Genomic DNA, 19,135 nt, shown 5'->3' on the forward strand with positions numbered 1-19,135 from the left:
CAACAATATCAGACAGGCGTCCAGTTGTATCGTGCTCTTTGCTATACATTGTCGGACAAGCGTCTTGCAATATTTTGCACTCCTCTAAAATGTCTTGTTATCTATTACACTGCTCTACCATGTTGGACAAGCGCTCATAAGATCGACAAAAATGTCTTATGATATTTCATACTATGCTTCAATGTTGGACAAGCGTCTTATGATATCTCATACTCTTCTACAGTGTCGGACAAGCGTTGTGTGGTATCTCTTACACTGCTAAAATGTCGAACAAGCGTCTTATGGTATCTCGTACTCTGCCACAATTTTGGACAAACGTCTAATATTGTACTCTGCATCAATGTTGGACACGCGTCTTATAATATCTCGTACTCTGTTAGAATGTCGGACACGCGTCCTATTATATTTTGTACTCTGCTACAATGTCGGACAAGCGTCTTAAGATATCTCATACTCAGCTTCAATGTCGGACAATAATCTTATAATATCTCCTACTCCGCTACAATGTCGGACAAGCGCCTTAATATATCTTGTACTCGGCTACAATTCCTTGCTATTTCTACAATGTCGGACAATCGTTCTCTTATATCTTTCTCTCCACTACAATGTCGGACATGCATCTTATGATACAGTGTATTCTGTTACAATGAAGGACAAATTTTATCTTTTATTTCATGCATTATATTATCCGGAAAATGTCTCAAGTATTCTTTCCTGCAACCATCTAATGAATAGAGCGGTACTTCCCCACTGAAATGCATAATTACATCCACAATGCCTTTCTTTCCACTGACATTTTTAAGATACATGTTGGGATGAACTCTATGAAACTTATAATAACTATATACTAAAACCTATAAGAGATATTTCTGTTGTCATTTTTTTAAGTATTTGGCTTTTTACATTTTATTAAATGCTAAATATGAGAGTTCTTTCTTCTGAACGTAATTATACAGTATCTGACATAAAAGTCATTTTCTCAAACCTTCACATGTACAGAATAAATTATAAAGTTACTAATGTTAATGCACAGAATTAGGTGTTTAAGCACATTCAGTTTAACTCGCACCAGTAAATTTAATTTGTAAAGACAGTTACACCAATGTTATATTCAAAAGTTTAAGGATGACACAATTGTTTGAAAAACATACAAGAAATAGACATTGGTTTCCTTTGATAAAATAATTTGGTCCACATTGTTAGTGGCCAACATCATTTAAGCTCAAACTCATATTTTGATTAATTATAATATTCATATAAATACATTTTACAGCTGGATATATTCAATTAATATATGCAATTTATATTATATATTATGTTTTTTACACTGAACAACATTATCAATAGAGAAAACAGTCATTTTGATTTACATATTAAATGTTTGATTCTATGAGCAAATGATATATTGGCATTTATCTATGATTATATATACATGTATGTGTCTGCAACATTTAAAAACATTTACTTTAAAGCAAGAACAGATTTAGACTTTTTGAGAAAATAGAGGGAAAATGATTGTTGCCTAACATACGGATCTGCAAAATAATGAAAAACAAACACAAAAAGAACATTATTTGAAAGTAATTTATTAAAACAATAATCAGCACTATCATAAAAAGAAAGAAAATATGGTTGAAATAGTTAACAAGAACAATATATAAAAATAGATATATAAATGTAATATTATCAAATAGCTTTTGAAACAATGTTCACTACAAAATGGTGAGAGAACTCATAAACGTATATTGGTCAAGTAAATTCTGCTGGACATGAGACATATAATAATGTAAGTGCATAAACAGTAACTTGTAAAACTACAAAAATGTAAAAACCAATCATATAAAACAAACAGACCAGAAATATCACAGACAAAAAGAATATAACAAATGTCTTATAAATAAACTCATGCATTTATGAGAATGAAAATAGAGGGACTGATGATAATAAAATAATTAAGAGTACTATATCAATGATTATTAATAAGGCTATGTTTGAATCATATGAGCCTCTATCTGGGAAACACAGGGCTGCGCAGGCTTATCTGTAAGGCACTTAACGCACATGCATTAAGCCCAATTTTTCCATAACGGGGCTCATATCAAATGCATGTCATTTATAACACATTATCTTAGCAAGCCTTTAAGCCCTCACCTCAGTTCAAGGTCCAATTTTCCAAAACTTGACCTGATGACTGAGTTTTTACCTTAATTTTACCCATTTCGACTATGGCCCTGATTTTTTAAGATAAATATTTTTACAAAATTTCATTAAGATTGAGTCATAAATATGGCTCCTAGAGAGGTATCAAGTGTTGTTTTTTGTTGTGTGTTTTTTTACATTTGATATGGTTACCTAGATTTTGGACGAATATTACTCAAATTTGGTGTAGATATTGTCAAGATAAACCTTTTGGCCAAGATAATTTCATCAAGATTGGATGTAAACAGTGGTCTCAAGAATGGTATGAACGCTTTACACACAGCTCAACTTCATATGGTAAAAAATACTGCCTGCTTGTTTGACCGTTGAACATTGAACAGTTTAGAACAGATGGAGAGACAGAAAGACAGATGTCCATAGTGGTGCCTGTTTACCCCCTGTTACTTTGTAAATAATATAATCCACATGTCACTTAAAAATAAGCTAGGCAACTAAATTACCTACAGAGCGCTTTAAGAAGACAAAACAACATGAAACATTTGTGAATTGCAATTATGAACCAGTGACATTCTGGCTATTTAGATTTAGAGATCAACTATTAGGCATCTGGATTTAAATTAAAACACAGGTACATAACTTCTATTTATTTAAGCCATGGTTCTTTACGCGATGAATTGGTAACAATAATTTAAAGAATAATACAAGAGCTTGACTTCTCATTTTTCTTCTGCTTTGGTCCCCCTGCTATCAATGTCTCATCAACATAAAACTTTTCTTCATTCATTCTTCTTACATCCTCCTCTAAACTGTCTTGTTTTATCAATGTCTCATCAACATAAAACTTTTCTTCATTCATTCTTCTTACATCCTCCTCTAAACTGTCTTGTTTATTTGGTTCTCTGCTTTGTTCTACACTGGGTCCTTGAATGGTGTGACTTTCCACAGGACGGGGAACCACAGGCTTAAAATAATAAAGAATTAAGAATAATGGATAATTCTGTTAAAAAATAAATTTCTGATTTGAACATAGAACCATATCTAACTGATATAGTAAAACAAATAAATACATTATAAAGAATATTTGAATAACGATAATTGGGTAGCTTCAAAGCTTATGTCAGTAATGCTATTCAGTTCCCATGGTTTCCATGGTATCTTTTTCAATTGGATTTGGCTAAGAAGAGACTTCCTTTAAAGGGACCATCCAACAGATTGGTAAATTGCCAAAATTAAAAAAAGTTGTTTCAGATACACAAATTTTCGTTTTTGTTATGATATTTTTTAGGAAATAGTAATACTGACCATTTACCATGCTCTTAAATATCCATTATATGCATCTTTTGACGATTTGAAAACCTGAAAATTATAAAGCGTCGTGCAACGCGAAACGATTTAATAATTTGGAAAGTTCTGTTGTTGAACTAAATTTTGGGAAACTACGAGGATTGCTTATATAAGTAAAAAAAACATCCGCACTAAGCATGAGCATGGATGGTCGAGTGGTCTAGGCGGGAGACTTTTTACTCTAGGACTCCAGGGGTCAGTGGTTCGAGCCCTGTTGAGGGTTACTTTTTTTTCCTTTTTTCCTTTTTTTAAATTGTATTCTTGTTTTTTTACTAGAAATTTTTAGGTCAAATGTTTAAATTTATAAATATAAAGCATTTAATGACATGCTTCAATACATGCCAAAATCTGTTGGACGGCCCCTTTAAATGAAAAATACCATAAAGGCAGAAAGTGTGACCCCTAATTTGCCTCAGCCCACTGCATTGGCAAATCTGGGACAAAACTTTCCGAACCTGTATAAAGCCCCATTTTCATAGAATGTGTCTCATTTCCCTGTTATATAGTACGAAAGGGCAGAGTCTCAAACTCTTCTGTTTGTAGGCCTTGTTTAATAAACTTCATCTGTATCTAACTTACTTGCATCAATTGTGATTACAATTATATACCGGTAATTATGTTGCATTACCAATTGAAATCAAAACAATGGACCTGATTGGTGCGTGTGTTTTTTTTTGGGGGGGGGGAGGTGGAAATAGGCCATTTATTTTGTTCATTAGATCTTGATTGAAGGTGATATAACATGATACAGTAAATATGGAATGACAAGTTTTTTCATTAAAAATTACAATTTGCTTCAGTTCACATTTCATCTGTGATTGCATAATGATTTTTGCCTCTGAATTATAGTTGACTTGAAGATACTGGTCTATTAGCAAAGGGTTGGCATACAAAAACAAAACACAAAATTGCATAATCCAATAGATATACTGCCCATCTATAGACAAACCAAAGGCATGGAAATAGATTTCTGTCTACAAATAATTTGACTCAATCAATAAAGCACTGTTTGGGATTTCAACTATTCACTCCAAACCATACTTGCTGATGAAGTAGGGCTAAAACGAGTCAATATTATTTACCGGGTCAGGTTTTCGGGTCAAAATTAAGATACTCGAAAAAATTTGGGTAGGGTCAGTATTTAAAAAGTTAATTAAAATATTACTACATCAATTTTCATAACAAGCTTGAGCACAATAAATATTCACTTTTGTTTCAAGTAAGATTATATAGAATGTTATTATTTCTATTAATTTGATTTATTTAATTATGCTTGAACTACTGAACAGCATATAACTTTTTATAAGATATACACAATGTTGTTAAACGGAATCAGCAAATGTTAGTATTGTATATGAAGAATGTTTTTATAAAAACATCATTAATTTTGAATAGCTAGAAAAGGTATGCAAAAAAAACTCATGAAGCAAACATAAACCTCTTACTTTGAGGTGAGATGCCAAAATAATGTTTAGTGCTGGCTCTAACTGCCATTTCAACTTTAAAGCTTTTTAAGGGGTACCTGTTTGAGCACCAAGATGAAGCTTACCACAATGTTACCAGTGTCCTGTATCGGCCTTGGATTTCTCAGGTTCACCAGCAAGGGGCCATGCTTTTCAGGACTGGATCTTAACATAAAATCATAAAATAAAATGCTACAATTTGTTTAAATATCAAGTTATACATCACCATCAAATTATCACAAATTCTCAAATTTATAAAGAACCAAATGAAATATGTTGGATATTCTGGATCTGCACAAATTCTGTTTATACGTTGATAGAACATGGCCTGATTTTATTATTGATAGATTGACTAAACAAGCAAATTCATATTTGTTTATATTAGATGCAATTCTAGAGGTTTAATTTTGTCATAAACTATTTAACTTCTAATTTTATTTTTGTAGAATATTCATATAAATAATTGAACCTTGAATCAAGGCTGTTATTGTAATTATTGCAAATGTTCAGTCTTTATAGATTGATATTTGATTAATGTTTTATCCATATCATAAAAAAACAAACAAAAATAATACAAAATAATAATACAATCCAAGCAAAGCCAAACAATCCAGTTAAAGCAAAAAGTGTCGTCCCTCATTAGCCTGCGAGGATTGCCATCATCATAAGGTTAAGATTGTTCACCAGAAAAAAGTGGATTTAAATCCACCCAATATTTAAATGAATGCTAAGATTACCAACATATGATAGGGGCATACAGATGTACAAACAACACTTGCATTTAACAAGTAATTACTATGATAATATCTATGATAAATAAAGGTAAATGTTCGCAGAATAAAGTATGACCAGAATAAAAAAACACAACTAAATGAATTAGCAATAGTTTTACAATAATTATTACCTCTTGTTGAAAAGGAAATCAGAATAAAAAAACACAACTATGTGAATTAGCAATAGTTTTACAATAATTATAACCTCTTGTTGAAAAGGAAATCAAGAACATCATCAGATGCTTTCACCATGGCAAAGTACTCAGAATAACGGATGAAAAATGTGCTAGCATTCCCTATTCTGCTAATCTTGTTGGATACCGTCTTCTTTTCTACGCCCTTCTTATCTTTGCCTTGTGCCGCTTCCAACTCCGTCCAAACATCATCGGAAGAAACAAGGTCGTACTTTAAAATCCTGGGGAAAAACGGTCTTCCGTGAAGTGGCCCCGCCTTAATGAGGTAGAGAATATCGGTGCTTTCCGACCTCTGTCTGTTCATGACCATATGAAGTTCAGCCATATGACCTTCACTCTGAATAAACTGCTGGGTGATAAATATGACTACAGTCTTGGCAGTTTCTAGTGCTGTCATGCGCTGTTGATCTGCGGAGGTGTGGACACTTATGTTCAGGTTGGGGCAGAGCCCATCTACTAGAGCACAGAAAGTCCCCGCAAGGTGGATTGCATCGTTTGCATAGATAAGCGCCAAGTGAACTTGCAAGTTATCCTGAAGTAATACAAAGTAATTGAAAATGACAGTCTTTTTTTAGCAAATCATTGAGACAGAATCTGATGCGTCAGAAACATAGATGTCCCTTTTTATGCCTGTGCCCTTATTCACTTTTAACCTTTTAATCACTGACGCAGGCTCATTTAAATCTCAATACTCCAACAACTTGTGACATACAATTTTATGGAGCACAAGCACCAGGTGAATATTTAAAAAACGAAAGAAATATTTTTTTAGTACAATTCTACTAATTCTCATGATTCATTATGTGCAAATGCTGCACCTGACTCGGAATGCATGTCAAAGCCACAAAACAATAAACTCAATGTCATGACACCCTGGGATTTTTTTGAGGAAATTTTGTAGTAAATATTCTCCAAGGTTATGAAATGCTATGAAAATTATTTCTCTTTTATAAAATCTCTTTAAAACAAGAGCTGTCCCCATCGGAAGACATATGCCCCCGAAAAAACGCTTTTACGAAACCTAAATGCAGATTTCAAAACCTAAACGCAGACCCTAATTTCAAGGTCAAGTTCAAAGGGGTCAAACTTTCTGTGCATATGGAAAGGCCTTGTCCACATATACATGCATACTAAATATGAAGGTTACATCTGAAGCGACATAGAAGTTATGAGCATTTTTCGTAACGTAAACGCAAAAGTGTGACGGAAGGACAGACAGACAGACAGTGTGATCACTATATGCCCTCCTTCGGGGGCATAAAAACACCCTGATACCTAGAAATCATTGATCATACTGCTTAACATAAAATTTTCTTTACAAGTTAAAGCTGGATTTTTAAAAACAGGTAGAGCATATATAAATATTTTTTGTTTGTTTTTAAATTTTCTCACCTGGGATTTGTTTTTCAGATTTGGAAGCTCAAGAGGTACCAATCTCTGAAAATTCTTGGTCATCTGATAACGCTGATGAACCTCTGTGCATCTTAGATGAGCGATCTTTTCATAGATATCAATGATTGTCTGAAATATAAACACTTTCACAAATACCTTTTTCTAAATTCTATACTTTAAGTTAGATGTCATGGACATTGAGACAAGCTCTATACCAGAATCAAACTTATGTAAATGAGCAATTTGTCATAGATATCAAGAATTGTAAAATACTCTTAACAGCTCATGTGTCCAAAATGCCGTGTTTAGGCATAACAAAAAGTTGTTTGCATCCACTACAAATATCAACCAAAAAGGTAATTATGGTATTCAATATACATTTTTTTAGCAATTTTGCTGCATTTGATGATACTGACTAAATTAACATTTAATTGACTATAATTTACTGGAGACAAAATGTTAACTTTAATAACTAGAGATTTGGAAGGTTTCAGTCATTGAACATCATAGTGGAAAATAACTCCTGTATCATACACAAAAATAAAATAATAACAAGTTTAGCTGTAAATCCTACCTTTTTTTATAGATGTTTATAGAAACAACTTGTTTTTAAAATTTTTCCAAATATGATGAAGTAAATTACCATATCATCAGGGTTAATATCAGCTTCTGTAGAGTCGTGTATTGTCAACCATTGAACAACATCATTTGCTATGGACGACACTGTGGTCTCAAAGTTTTTATGCCCTTGTACCACTTCAATACCTTCTGTCATGTAACCAGGAACAACGTCCAGAGATTCGATCAGCACCACTATTAATCTCAAACCCTTGTCCTGTCAGAATGGAAGAAACAGTCAAGCATCAAATAATTGGCATAGTTTGAGCTTAAATAATTGGCATAGCTTGAGCTCAAATAATTGGCATAGCTTGAGCTCAAATCCTTTAAAGGCTTCAAAAACATGTAACTAGTCTGTCACTATCAACCCAACCTGCTGTCACTATTAAACCAACCAGCTGTCATTATAAATCCAACCTGATGTCACTATCAACGATTTTGAGCACACAAAGTTCTAATTTGATTTGTGTTCTGAGAAAACTGGGCATAATGCATGTGTGTAAAGTGTCGTCCCAGATTAGCCTGTGCAGTCTGCACAGGCTAATCAGGGACGCCACTTTCCGCTTTTATGGTATTATTCATTTAAAGGAAGTCTCTTCTACACGAAAATCCAGTTAAGGCGGAAAGTGTCCTCCCTGATTAGCCTGTGCGGACTGCACAGGCTAATTTGGGACGACATTTTATGCACATGCATTATGCCCAGATTTCTCAGAACGCGACTCATTTTATCACTCCAAGGCTTATTATGGGATCTTGCCAGTTTCAACCACTGATGGTATGGTGCCTTTCTTTGGTCAGATTGGAAGAAATAGTACTGTCAATCATCAAACTAGAGAAGTGGTTTTAACATGCAAAAAAGTGCATGCACACACTTCAGCTGTTATAGTTTTATTTCTGAATCCATAAAAATGGTTTCATTACACTCACATCCACATAACTGAGAAGTTTGCCATCGTCAAATGCTATGTTTCACAGGTTCTTACCTAGCACAGGTGACTTTGTAACAAATATTCCTGTCTTACACAGGTGTTCATCTTACACAGGCATCTTAGATGTCTACCATACAGTAGTGTCTTATTTAAAGAGTTGGCTATCTTTCATGCATGCAAATCTTACATAAGAGTCTTCTTTACAGAGATGCCAATTAAACACAGGTGCCTATCTTTCACTGGTGCATACCTTCCACCTGTGCCTACCTGCTTACCTTACACAGGTATCTAACTTACACAGACACCTACCGGTACCTAACTCTGACGCATACCTTATCCCAGCTGTCTAGGAAGCTGCATAACTTACTTAAGTGCCTACTCTACCTGCCTTCCTTACACAGATGCCTACTATCCTTGGGTTTCAACTATTGACAGTTGTCTGCTTTTTAACAAGTATCAACATAACATACATGCTCATATTAAACATGTGCCAACCTTGCACATGCCCCTACCATACACAGGTGCCTACCATTCACATGTGCCTACCTTACTTAGGTTCCTACCTTACTTAGGTTTCTACCTTACACATCTTCCTACCTTACATAGGTGCCTACCTTACACATGTCCCTCCCTACCTTACTTATGTGCCTACCTTACACAAGTGCCTACCTTACACATGTGCCTACTTTACACAAGTCCCTACCTTACACATGTCCCTACCTTACTCATGTGCCTACCTTACACATGTGCCTACTTTACACAGGTGCCTACTTTACACATGTGCCTACCTTACACATGTGCCTACTTTACACATGTGCCTACCTTACACATGTGCCTACCTTACACATGTGCCTACTTTACACATGTCCCTACCTTACACATGTGCCTTCCTTACACATGTGCCTACCTTACACATAAGCCTACCTTACACATGTCCCTACTTTACACATGTGCCTACCTTACACATGTCCCTACCTTACACATGAACCTACCTAACACATGTGCCTACCTTACACAGGTGCCTACCTTACACATGTGCCTACCTTACACATGTGCCTCTCTTACACATGTGCCTACTTTACACATGTGCCTACTTTACACATGTGCCTACCTTACACATGTGCCTACCTTACACATGTGCCTACCTTACACATGTGTCTACCTTACACATGTGCCTACCTTACACATGTGCCTACCTTACACATGTGCCTACCTTACACATGTGCCTACCTTACACATGTGCCTACTTTACACATGTGCCTACCTTACACATGTGCCTACCTTACACAGGTGCCTACCTTACACAGGTGCCTACCTTACACAGATGCCTACCTTACACAGGTGCCTACCTTACACAGTTGCCTACCTTACACAGGTGCCTACCTTACTAATGTGCCTACCTTACACAGGTGCCTATCTTACACAGGTGCCTACCTTACACAGGTGCCTACCTTACTAATGTGCCTACCTTACACATGTGCCTACTTTACACATGTCCCTACCTTACACATGTGCCTACTTTACACATGTGCCTATCTTACACAGGTGCCTACTTTACACATGTGCCTACCTTACACATGTGCCTACCTTACACATGTGCCTACCTTACACATGTGCCTACCTTACACATGTCCCTACCTTACACATGTGCCTACTTTACACATGTGCCTACCTTACACATGTCCCTACCTTACACATGTGCCTACTTTACACATGTGCCTACCTTACACATGTGCCTACCTTACACAGGCGCCTACCTTACACAGGTGCCTACCTTACACAGGTGCCTACCTTACTAATATGCCTACCTTACACACATGTCTACCTTAGCAATGTGCCCACCTTACACATGTGCCTACTAACACATGTGCCTACCTTACACAAGCGCCTATGTTACTTGAGTGCCCACATTACACATGTGCTTACCTGACATAGATGCCTACCTTACACATGTGCCTACCTTAAACATGTGCATACTTTACACATGTGCCTACCTTACACATGTGTCTACCTTACACATGTGCCTACTTTACACATGTGCCTACCTTACACATGTGTCTGCCTTACACATGTGTCTACCTTACACATGAGTCTACTTTACACATGTCCCTACCTTACACATGTTACAAATGTGCCTACCTTACACATGTGCCTATCTTACTTAGGTGCCTACCTTACACAAGTTCCTAACTTACACAAGTGTCTACTTTTCACAGGTGCCCACCTTATACAGGTGCCTACCTTACTTAGGTGCTTACCTTACACATGTGCCTATCTTACACAGATGACTACCTTACACATCTTCCTACCGTACACATGTGCCTACCTAACCAAGTGCCTACTTACACAGAAGCCTATCATATGGAGGTGTCTACGTTACACCTGTTCATGCCATACACCTGTTCCTGCCATACACCTGTTCTTACCTTACACAGGTGCCTGGCCAGTGCCAAGTTAAACTCCTCAGTGCAGACTGTGGAGCTGATGTAGGTCTGGGAGACAAGTGCTATCATACAGCGACACTCTCCAACACACTGGTACAGCATGTTCTGCCAGTTGATACCTGGAAGTAAAAATATCAGGTCACAACAATGCACCATGATTATTACCGTACACATGCTCAATCATTTATCATATTTCTACAAAATGCTGATTCAACATGCACTGACAGTTGACACCCTGGGATTTAAGTATCTATGGATAATACAAATAGGGCTTTCATGCAGTTCCAAGATTTGATTAATATGATTGACTATGCTTTATATATCTGACATCTATATTATCAGATTTTAATGGGTTTTGACATTCAAACCTCAAACATACCTGTTTTCAATTCACTTCTATCATAAAACACTCTCAAGCCAGGATCAATGTTTGAGATTGTCTTTAACATTTTTTCAGCATGTTCAGGATTTTTGTGCGAATAGGAGATGAAGACGTCATAGTCAAACTTGTCTGCCGGATTAATCTGCAAGATGGGCTTATTATCATCAGACTGGTTAGACAGGGAAGCAAGGACGGCAGAGCAGGCAGCAGCATTTTTATTCTTCATTGTGTCACCTTCCTTTCGAACCCTTTAAGTAGAAACAAGGCAGTCAAAAGACAGCTATATCCTCCGAAGAGACATTGTCACTTTTAAGTAGTGACCTTGATTATTAGAATGTGTGACTGACCCTTGATGTGATGGACCTCCTGAACTAAATGATCTTTTAAAACAACAACATTGGTAGTTACAATTGCATATGGACCTCCAACATCTACTTTTGTCTTTCTTGAACCTAAGGATATGATTGATCACACTAATGAATTCTTGTTGAGGCCTACAATTAACCTATGTGAGTTATAAATGCTTACCAATTTGTTTTCCTTTTCGACCTAAATTACGACCTTGACTTTTGATCCACAGTCATGGTTTTTATACATAACAAGCAGTCCCACTTTTGCAAACATTTGCGTAGACCCCCTTAATCAATACACAAGTTAAAGTGCGCACAAGCAACAATAAATTGTCCACCTGTGACATCTTAGTATGCCCTTTACCTATTAGTCAAGGGTCTTATCGAGAATACACCCACCAGACTTGGGTAGGAAGAAAGATTGTCAGTAGTTTCCATGTACTATAACACTTATAGAGCTGAATAAGTCATAAGTACATTACCTGCAGTCAATCCACTGCACCAGACCCATGTATGAGGGGAGATTTTCTATGGTTTCCATGTACAAGGGGGCGAGAACCTCTGTACTGAACAGCCTATTGCAGCACATGGCCATATTGTATTGGTCCAAACACTGGGGACTTGACATGAACTGGGGTGTCAGCAGTGCTACAACACTGTAACAAAGTATGTATTGTAATCAAACAATTACAAAAAATAAAATAATAAAGCTTTTTAAGATGTTAAAAAGAACAGTAGTTTGTAATGTCAAGTCAATGTTGAAAGTAATCTTTTAATATCGAGTAAACCAAAAATAGGATAAGACATGTCAGAGCAGCAGCTTCTATACATAGAATTATCAACAATAAAAATACTAAAGGATTTCAGAAAATTTTCAAAGTGATCTATTGTGATGCACTTTTCATTTTAAAGATGAGTTAATGTTATATTGCCAATATTAAGTATATTTAATATTAATCTATTATGTGCCAGATACAATGGCCTGAAGTCGAGGGGACGGACTATCATTAATATGTATTTTATCAGACTGGTTATCAGTCATACATATTTCATCCAACTGGTTATCATTTGTATGTTTTTCATTAGACTGGTCACATTGAGTGTTTCATAAATTTTGTTTTACCGTTTACATGACACTAGCGTCTTAAATATCTCCTTCTGCCACACCACCTCCTTCTGAAACTCCTTCTTCTGCACGTAGATGTGTATATCAGAACGGGATGCCAAGAATGCTTTCTCCACTGCCTTGCCAAGTTCAAAGTTAGAGGGTTCATACAGTAAATAGATGTCATACTTCTTGTTGAAGATGTGGTCCTAGAAAGAGAATATGAACAGTATTGATTCCAAAGTAAGGTCGTATTTTCATTTCATGAGTAGTCACATAAAACATTGCGCACATACTAAACCCTTTACCACTTAGATACGTATTTTTACACATTTTTAGTCCCTTAGAAAGTTACATTTAATTAAAGACCCTTCTTACTGGATTCAAGTTTTAAAAGCTTCACTTCCAACCCTTAGATACTGATGAGCATTAAACAGCATAAAACCTGAACAGACTACCAGTTACTTGCAGGCTGTTCTGGTTTTATGCTGTTTGCACATAGCCATTTTCACTTTGCTTCAAAGTGAGGTCAATGGGTCCTATGGGTGGATTGGAAATGGTTATTTGCAAAACTGTGCAAGAATCAAGAAGCAGTACCGGTAGATAAAAAGTATTGGTGCAACACAAAAGAGAAACTTTTTAAAGCAGATTTACAGAGCCAATCAGCCAGCGATTCTAATGAAATGAAATATTAATTTATCACACAAACAAGAATGAAAAAGGAACAAAAAATAAATATATTAAGTATCAAACAAACCTTCATTTGCTGATTTTTTATGAGATGTTTCTTCTTCAGCCTATCAAAGGTTTCGTGTATTTGACTACTGAAAGTGCCGTACACAACAATCTTGAGTACCCTCAACGGGAGACCAGCATAGATCCAGGAAGCTGCTGCCTCAATCATGGCTTCCAGAACTGCAGCTTTTGACTGCCCCTATGGAAGATTAAAAAATCTTAAAAATGCTTTTGAGGATTTCTGGGGTCATATTGCTGTAATCTCTCTAGTGTGTACTTTGAATTTATGAGGTCATTTCCTGGCCATAAAAAATATTTAAGTTAAAAGTCACCCGAGTTTAAAGGAGGCATTAACTGAATCAGAGAATAACATTTGATTGTTAAAAATAGACCAAATCATAATTTGAATAGCAATAATTGCTATGACGGTTAAAGTGATATTATTTATGCTAATAAGAACAATAACACTGATGATATTGACAATAAATAATTATTTTAATCAGTAAAGGGCAAAAGAAGGCGGATTATTCCAAGTTTGATGTCTAAATGTCTTATTCCAACTTCACTTTATGTGTGTGTTCTGAAAGGAAACTCATGCAAATAATTAACCACATAATTAACCATACCAACCAACATCAGATCTGCCCAGTTTTTCACTAATCTGCATTTTTTAAAGTGTTCTTTTATGCATAATACAAAATACAATCCACTACTCTATTTAACCAATATCTGCCACTCTTTGACATTCTGTGCTATGTCAAACCTTAAAGTAAAACTGCCCAATTCTACATTTAACACTTCATTTAAGAATACTTACCTGATTGCCAGTCGCCAGTAGCGGTGTGATAACTGAGTGGTCCTTATTGTTGAAGACTGGTGTGAACACACGGAACATCTCTCCAATCTGAGCTGGGACACCCATTTCACTTCTTCGCCTGAAAAGTAGTTTATGAAGAGATGTCCCTCTTAGTTTTCAGCTCCTGTGACTTAATTATGTAACAGAACCTTACCATTTACACAATTTTTATAATTTTTCAAAACTTTTTTTTTCTCCAGTGACCTTCATATGCAACAGACCTTAAATATTTACGAGTAGATCACTTTTGTAGAGGGTAACACAAGAATCATTCATGAGAAGTTTAATGAAAATGTGTCTGATGGTTTGGGAAGTCTGACAAAAGCGGTACATGATAGCTTACAAAGAGCACTAAAAATGGAAAAACATTCTAAAGATTGTTACAGACGCATCTTGTCTTTAATTAAATTTTACTCATAAATGATCAAATTGATTATTTGTGATGAACTTTTCCCACTCAGAAGCAAAATGAAAATGGCTATATGCAACCAGCATAAAACCAGAACAGCCTGCGAGTAACAAGCTGTCTCTTCAGAATGTATGCTGTTTGCTGTCCATCCGTATCTAAGGGACTACAGACACATCAAAGTGCTAAGCTCAGTGGTAATAGGTTAGAAACCTCTGGGCTTACTTTTCAAAGCAGAGGACTCTATCAAACGAGAGGCTGCTGTCGACTTGTTTTGAAAGCCAGCAAGAAAAGTGGTGTCTCAGATCAAGCTCCTTCTCATATGAGAGTTTCGATATGTCAACGCCCAGTCTATGCTTTAATGCACCAATCACTGTTTTTGATGAGCTTGTGCAGGAGTAATCACCTGGAAATACAAAAACAGTTACATTTAAAAAAAAAAAATTACATGAATTTGTTTGTTAAGTTTAACCCTATTTATTTTAGTTTTCATCATAACCCTTATTTAAACAATTTAGAATCCATTTTCTGGGTGAACCAGTACTTTTGGGAGATCAAAGAATGCTTCCACAGTGGAAATCGAACCAATGACCTTCCAGTCGCTAGGTGGACACCATATCAACTATGCCATGGGGACAACCGGAATATAACATGCTGGTAGCAATTTTCATTACTTGTTTGAGTTCAGCCCTCAGACTTATCTTACAAATATTAGTTAGTGGCAATCTTCTTTAATAAACTGTTTGTATAAAACATCAATTAAACAGATTTTTTTGGTTAATTTTCTCATTTCTAAATAGAAGCTTTTGAGTATCTACATGTGTGTATGTAAGATTAATTTTCAATTAAGAGTGTAGAAATCTAGACAAAGACCCATAATTCACATACATTTCCCATTGCAAAATGAGTATATTATTACCATTTAAGATTTAACATTCAGGACTGAGAAACTAGTTAACCAACAACAAATCAACCATGACCGGGGGCCAACACCAAATAAAAATCCAAATAGTATTGCTTGCTTTTTTTTGAATTGTCAAGCGTAAATATTAATTGCAAATTTTTGGCAATTTCCACTAAATACACTTACCTGGAAATGCAGACACCATGATGAAGTCCACTTTCTGGTCTCTGGGCAGGGTGGTGATGTCTCCATATAGAAGCTCGATCCTGTACATGCCATTCTGAGTCCACAGTTCTATCACGTGGTCAGGATTCAACCGCAGTTTTTCAGACATTTTGTTGATTCAGATTATTTCATTCAGATCATGTGTTTTTTTTACATTTATACATACTCCATGATCATTTCATTCATAATGATGTGGGTTTTTCTGCTAAAAATTTATATTAAAAAGAGACATAAATGTTAAGCAACGAATTTATAAAACTGATTAAAAATTGTACAAATTTTTTTGACAAGATAATACCGTATTAGCCTTTGATATACCCCTTTAACTGCTAGTGCTGTAATAATTTGAAATGATAATATATTTTATACAATCATGCCACAGACTGTTCCAAACAATAATTATGGTGGGAGTGAACATATATAATCAAGTTCATATATGTATTACGAAAAAAATAAATCTCATATAATGATTGGGTATACTGAATAACTTTTTATTGTAATATTTTTCCCATAGTGACTATCCTAGGCATCCGATTTAATTGAAAACAAATAATGAAAACAAGATGATGTGTTTAATTAAAACAAAAGCCCCCCAATTGAAATTTTTGTCTTTAATGATTTCTTGGCCCATAAGTCCAAAATAAATCCAATACATGTATCAAGATTTAAATGAGGTCTTGATTTGTGGTGAAAGTGTTCAAAGACATCATTTATGTAAGTATCAAAGCTTTGCAGTAAGCGGTACTGATGTTAGATAAAATGCGTCATTTTGTGTTAAAGAGAAATGAAAATGTGTTGATAATGTTCAAAGACACCATCTATTCATGTATCAAAGCTTTGTTGCAAGCTGTAGTGACAGACAACACGCATTCTTTTGGGTAAACAAAGAATTTGGACCTTTTAAATTGGTCTCAGTCCAAAATAGGGATTGTCTCGCCGTTTTGGGAATATAACCTATACCCATCAAGGTATGAATTTTACAGTGAATTTACTTTTTATTGGGAAAATGAATTATTGCTTGATTTGTAACATTTGACTAATTATTGACAAACTTAAATAAAACAGAAAATTGTAATGATAAATTTGTCACTAAAATGGAAATTACAAGGCAAAAACTCTTTCTACACTAAACAGCTCTGTTTCCAAACATTTGAAAGTCTGACTATCAATTGGGAATTTCAGGACTGGAGTTTGGGAAAAAAAGATGCATTTTGGCAATTTCCATTGGAAATATGACTGAATAACGGCTACTAATTTAGACACACATGTTCTGCAAAAGTTTGTCAATATTGAGGTGAGACTAAAATAAGAGTTATGTGGGTGTGCTGATAGTTTTAAAGCTTTGAGGAAGCATTTTTAATGTTATAAGGAACTTCTTAATTTTGGGTTTAACCTTTTATGCACAGGTGGACAGTCCATCGGCCATGCCAATCGCTACATGCTTCCTACAACAGGGTTCTCAATAACTTATGAGCCAACAGGCCAAAATGTGAAACCAACAGGCCTTCAAGGGTGGTCTGGGGGGCATGCTCCCCCTGAAAATTTTAAAATTGAGCACTTGATTTCCTGCATTTTGGGCCAATTTATGGCTATTTTTATGGTCAACATGGCACTTACATTAAGATTTGAGCATTTTTTGTGCATTTTATGAATTTTAGCTTTTTTAACTAACAACAGATAAATGAAAAAAGCTCTTTATCACTTTTGTAAAATTTTAACTCATATAAAATGAGATTTTTCACAAATAAAGTGTATCATAATTCAGATAAATACGACTTTCGGATACGTAATTGCACTCGATTTTTAGGGTCAATTTTTACGATTTTGATGGGAGTTTTTTAGCACAAGTTTCCAATGTGGACATTTTATTCTGATAAGGAAAAATCTTTGATTTTGGATTGGGAATGGGGCCTTAATTCGGCCCTACAGGAATGGGGAAAAGGCCTGATCGTCCTTCTACCATGCACATTTTGCATGACACTTCTAGTTTGAAACGTAGTAACGTAACTGAATTGAATTAAAACAAACTTTCACAACAACAAAAAATTTGCATTAACACAAAGAACGCAAGCAATCAGGAACAAAAGTTCACCATGTGATGAAAAGAACGTTAAAATATTTGACTGGTTTTTGACCGATTCCAATTTGCGCCATTTCATTGTTGTTGTAATGTGTTAAGGGAGATAATCAAGCGACGTCTTTGCTTAATAGCAAAAAGGAGCAAAATTACCTAAAAGACACGCAAATTTCGAAAATCGACTTGTCGATATTCCGAATCTGAGCGATTTTAAAATGGCCAAAATCCGATTTCAAACGGCCGATTTGGCCGGCGGCCGGCTCTTATTGAGAACCCTGTACAACAGTAGTTATTTGATGGCATAATTAATTACCACGAAATATAAATGATGTTTGTGGAGTATAGTATTCACAGTAGTATAAACGAATACCAAACTTTTTTAATTTTAATAATAATTTAGTTGATTGTTGCCATTTTCAGTCAATCAGTGCATATTTATTACGAACTTTAAAGAAAAAATAAAAAAATATATATAATGACATCTATTTTTGAAAAATGATATGCCAAGAAATATTATATTTTTTACTACTTCATGAATAGAATTAACAAACTAACTTGTTTAAATAACAAAAACAGAGAACCCGTACTCCACTAGTTACAGCTGTTGTTGTAGTCAAAACATGAGCGTATGGCAATTTACGACATGGCTTTGAAGTAATTTGTTAATCTAAAGATAGCGTCCTCAACACTGTGTCTTACTTAAGCAAAAAACAATAATCAAATTGTTTTTATTTGATTGTTGAATTCTAAAGTATATTTAAATCTGTTGTTGTTGTTA

At 35.2% G+C, this 19,135-nt stretch overlaps 1 protein-coding gene across 2 annotated transcripts; it reads right to left on the reverse strand.

The window, feature by feature from the left end:
* Window positions 1–1,566: 1,566 nt before the first annotated feature.
* Window positions 1,567–18,975, reverse strand: LOC127875226 (uncharacterized). 2 transcript variants are annotated; one of them, XM_052420092.1, is made up of 14 exons: window positions 18,945–18,975; window positions 16,242–16,485; window positions 15,377–15,557; window positions 14,707–14,824; window positions 13,912–14,088; window positions 13,173–13,363; window positions 12,532–12,705; window positions 11,697–11,947; window positions 11,300–11,436; window positions 7,970–8,161; window positions 7,327–7,455; window positions 5,946–6,466; window positions 5,054–5,132; window positions 1,567–3,121 (listed from the first exon to the last, which is right to left on the reverse strand). In XM_052420092.1, exons 2-14 carry the CDS (start codon window positions 16,387–16,389, stop codon window positions 2,849–2,851), a joined length of 2,571 nt encoding a protein of 856 aa, XP_052276052.1. In that variant the 5' UTR covers window positions 16,390–16,485; window positions 18,945–18,975; the 3' UTR covers window positions 1,567–2,848. The 2 variants fall into 2 exon arrangements, with proteins under 2 accessions (XP_052276052.1, XP_052276053.1); XM_052420093.1 differs by having other exon boundaries at window positions 18,913–18,970.
* Between the last annotated feature and the right edge of the window lie 160 nt (window positions 18,976–19,135).

The sequence above is a fragment of the Dreissena polymorpha genome, chromosome 3 (assembly GCF_020536995.1).
Source record: "Dreissena polymorpha isolate Duluth1 chromosome 3, UMN_Dpol_1.0, whole genome shotgun sequence".
Classification (NCBI taxonomy): domain Eukaryota; kingdom Metazoa; phylum Mollusca; class Bivalvia; order Myida; family Dreissenidae; genus Dreissena; species Dreissena polymorpha.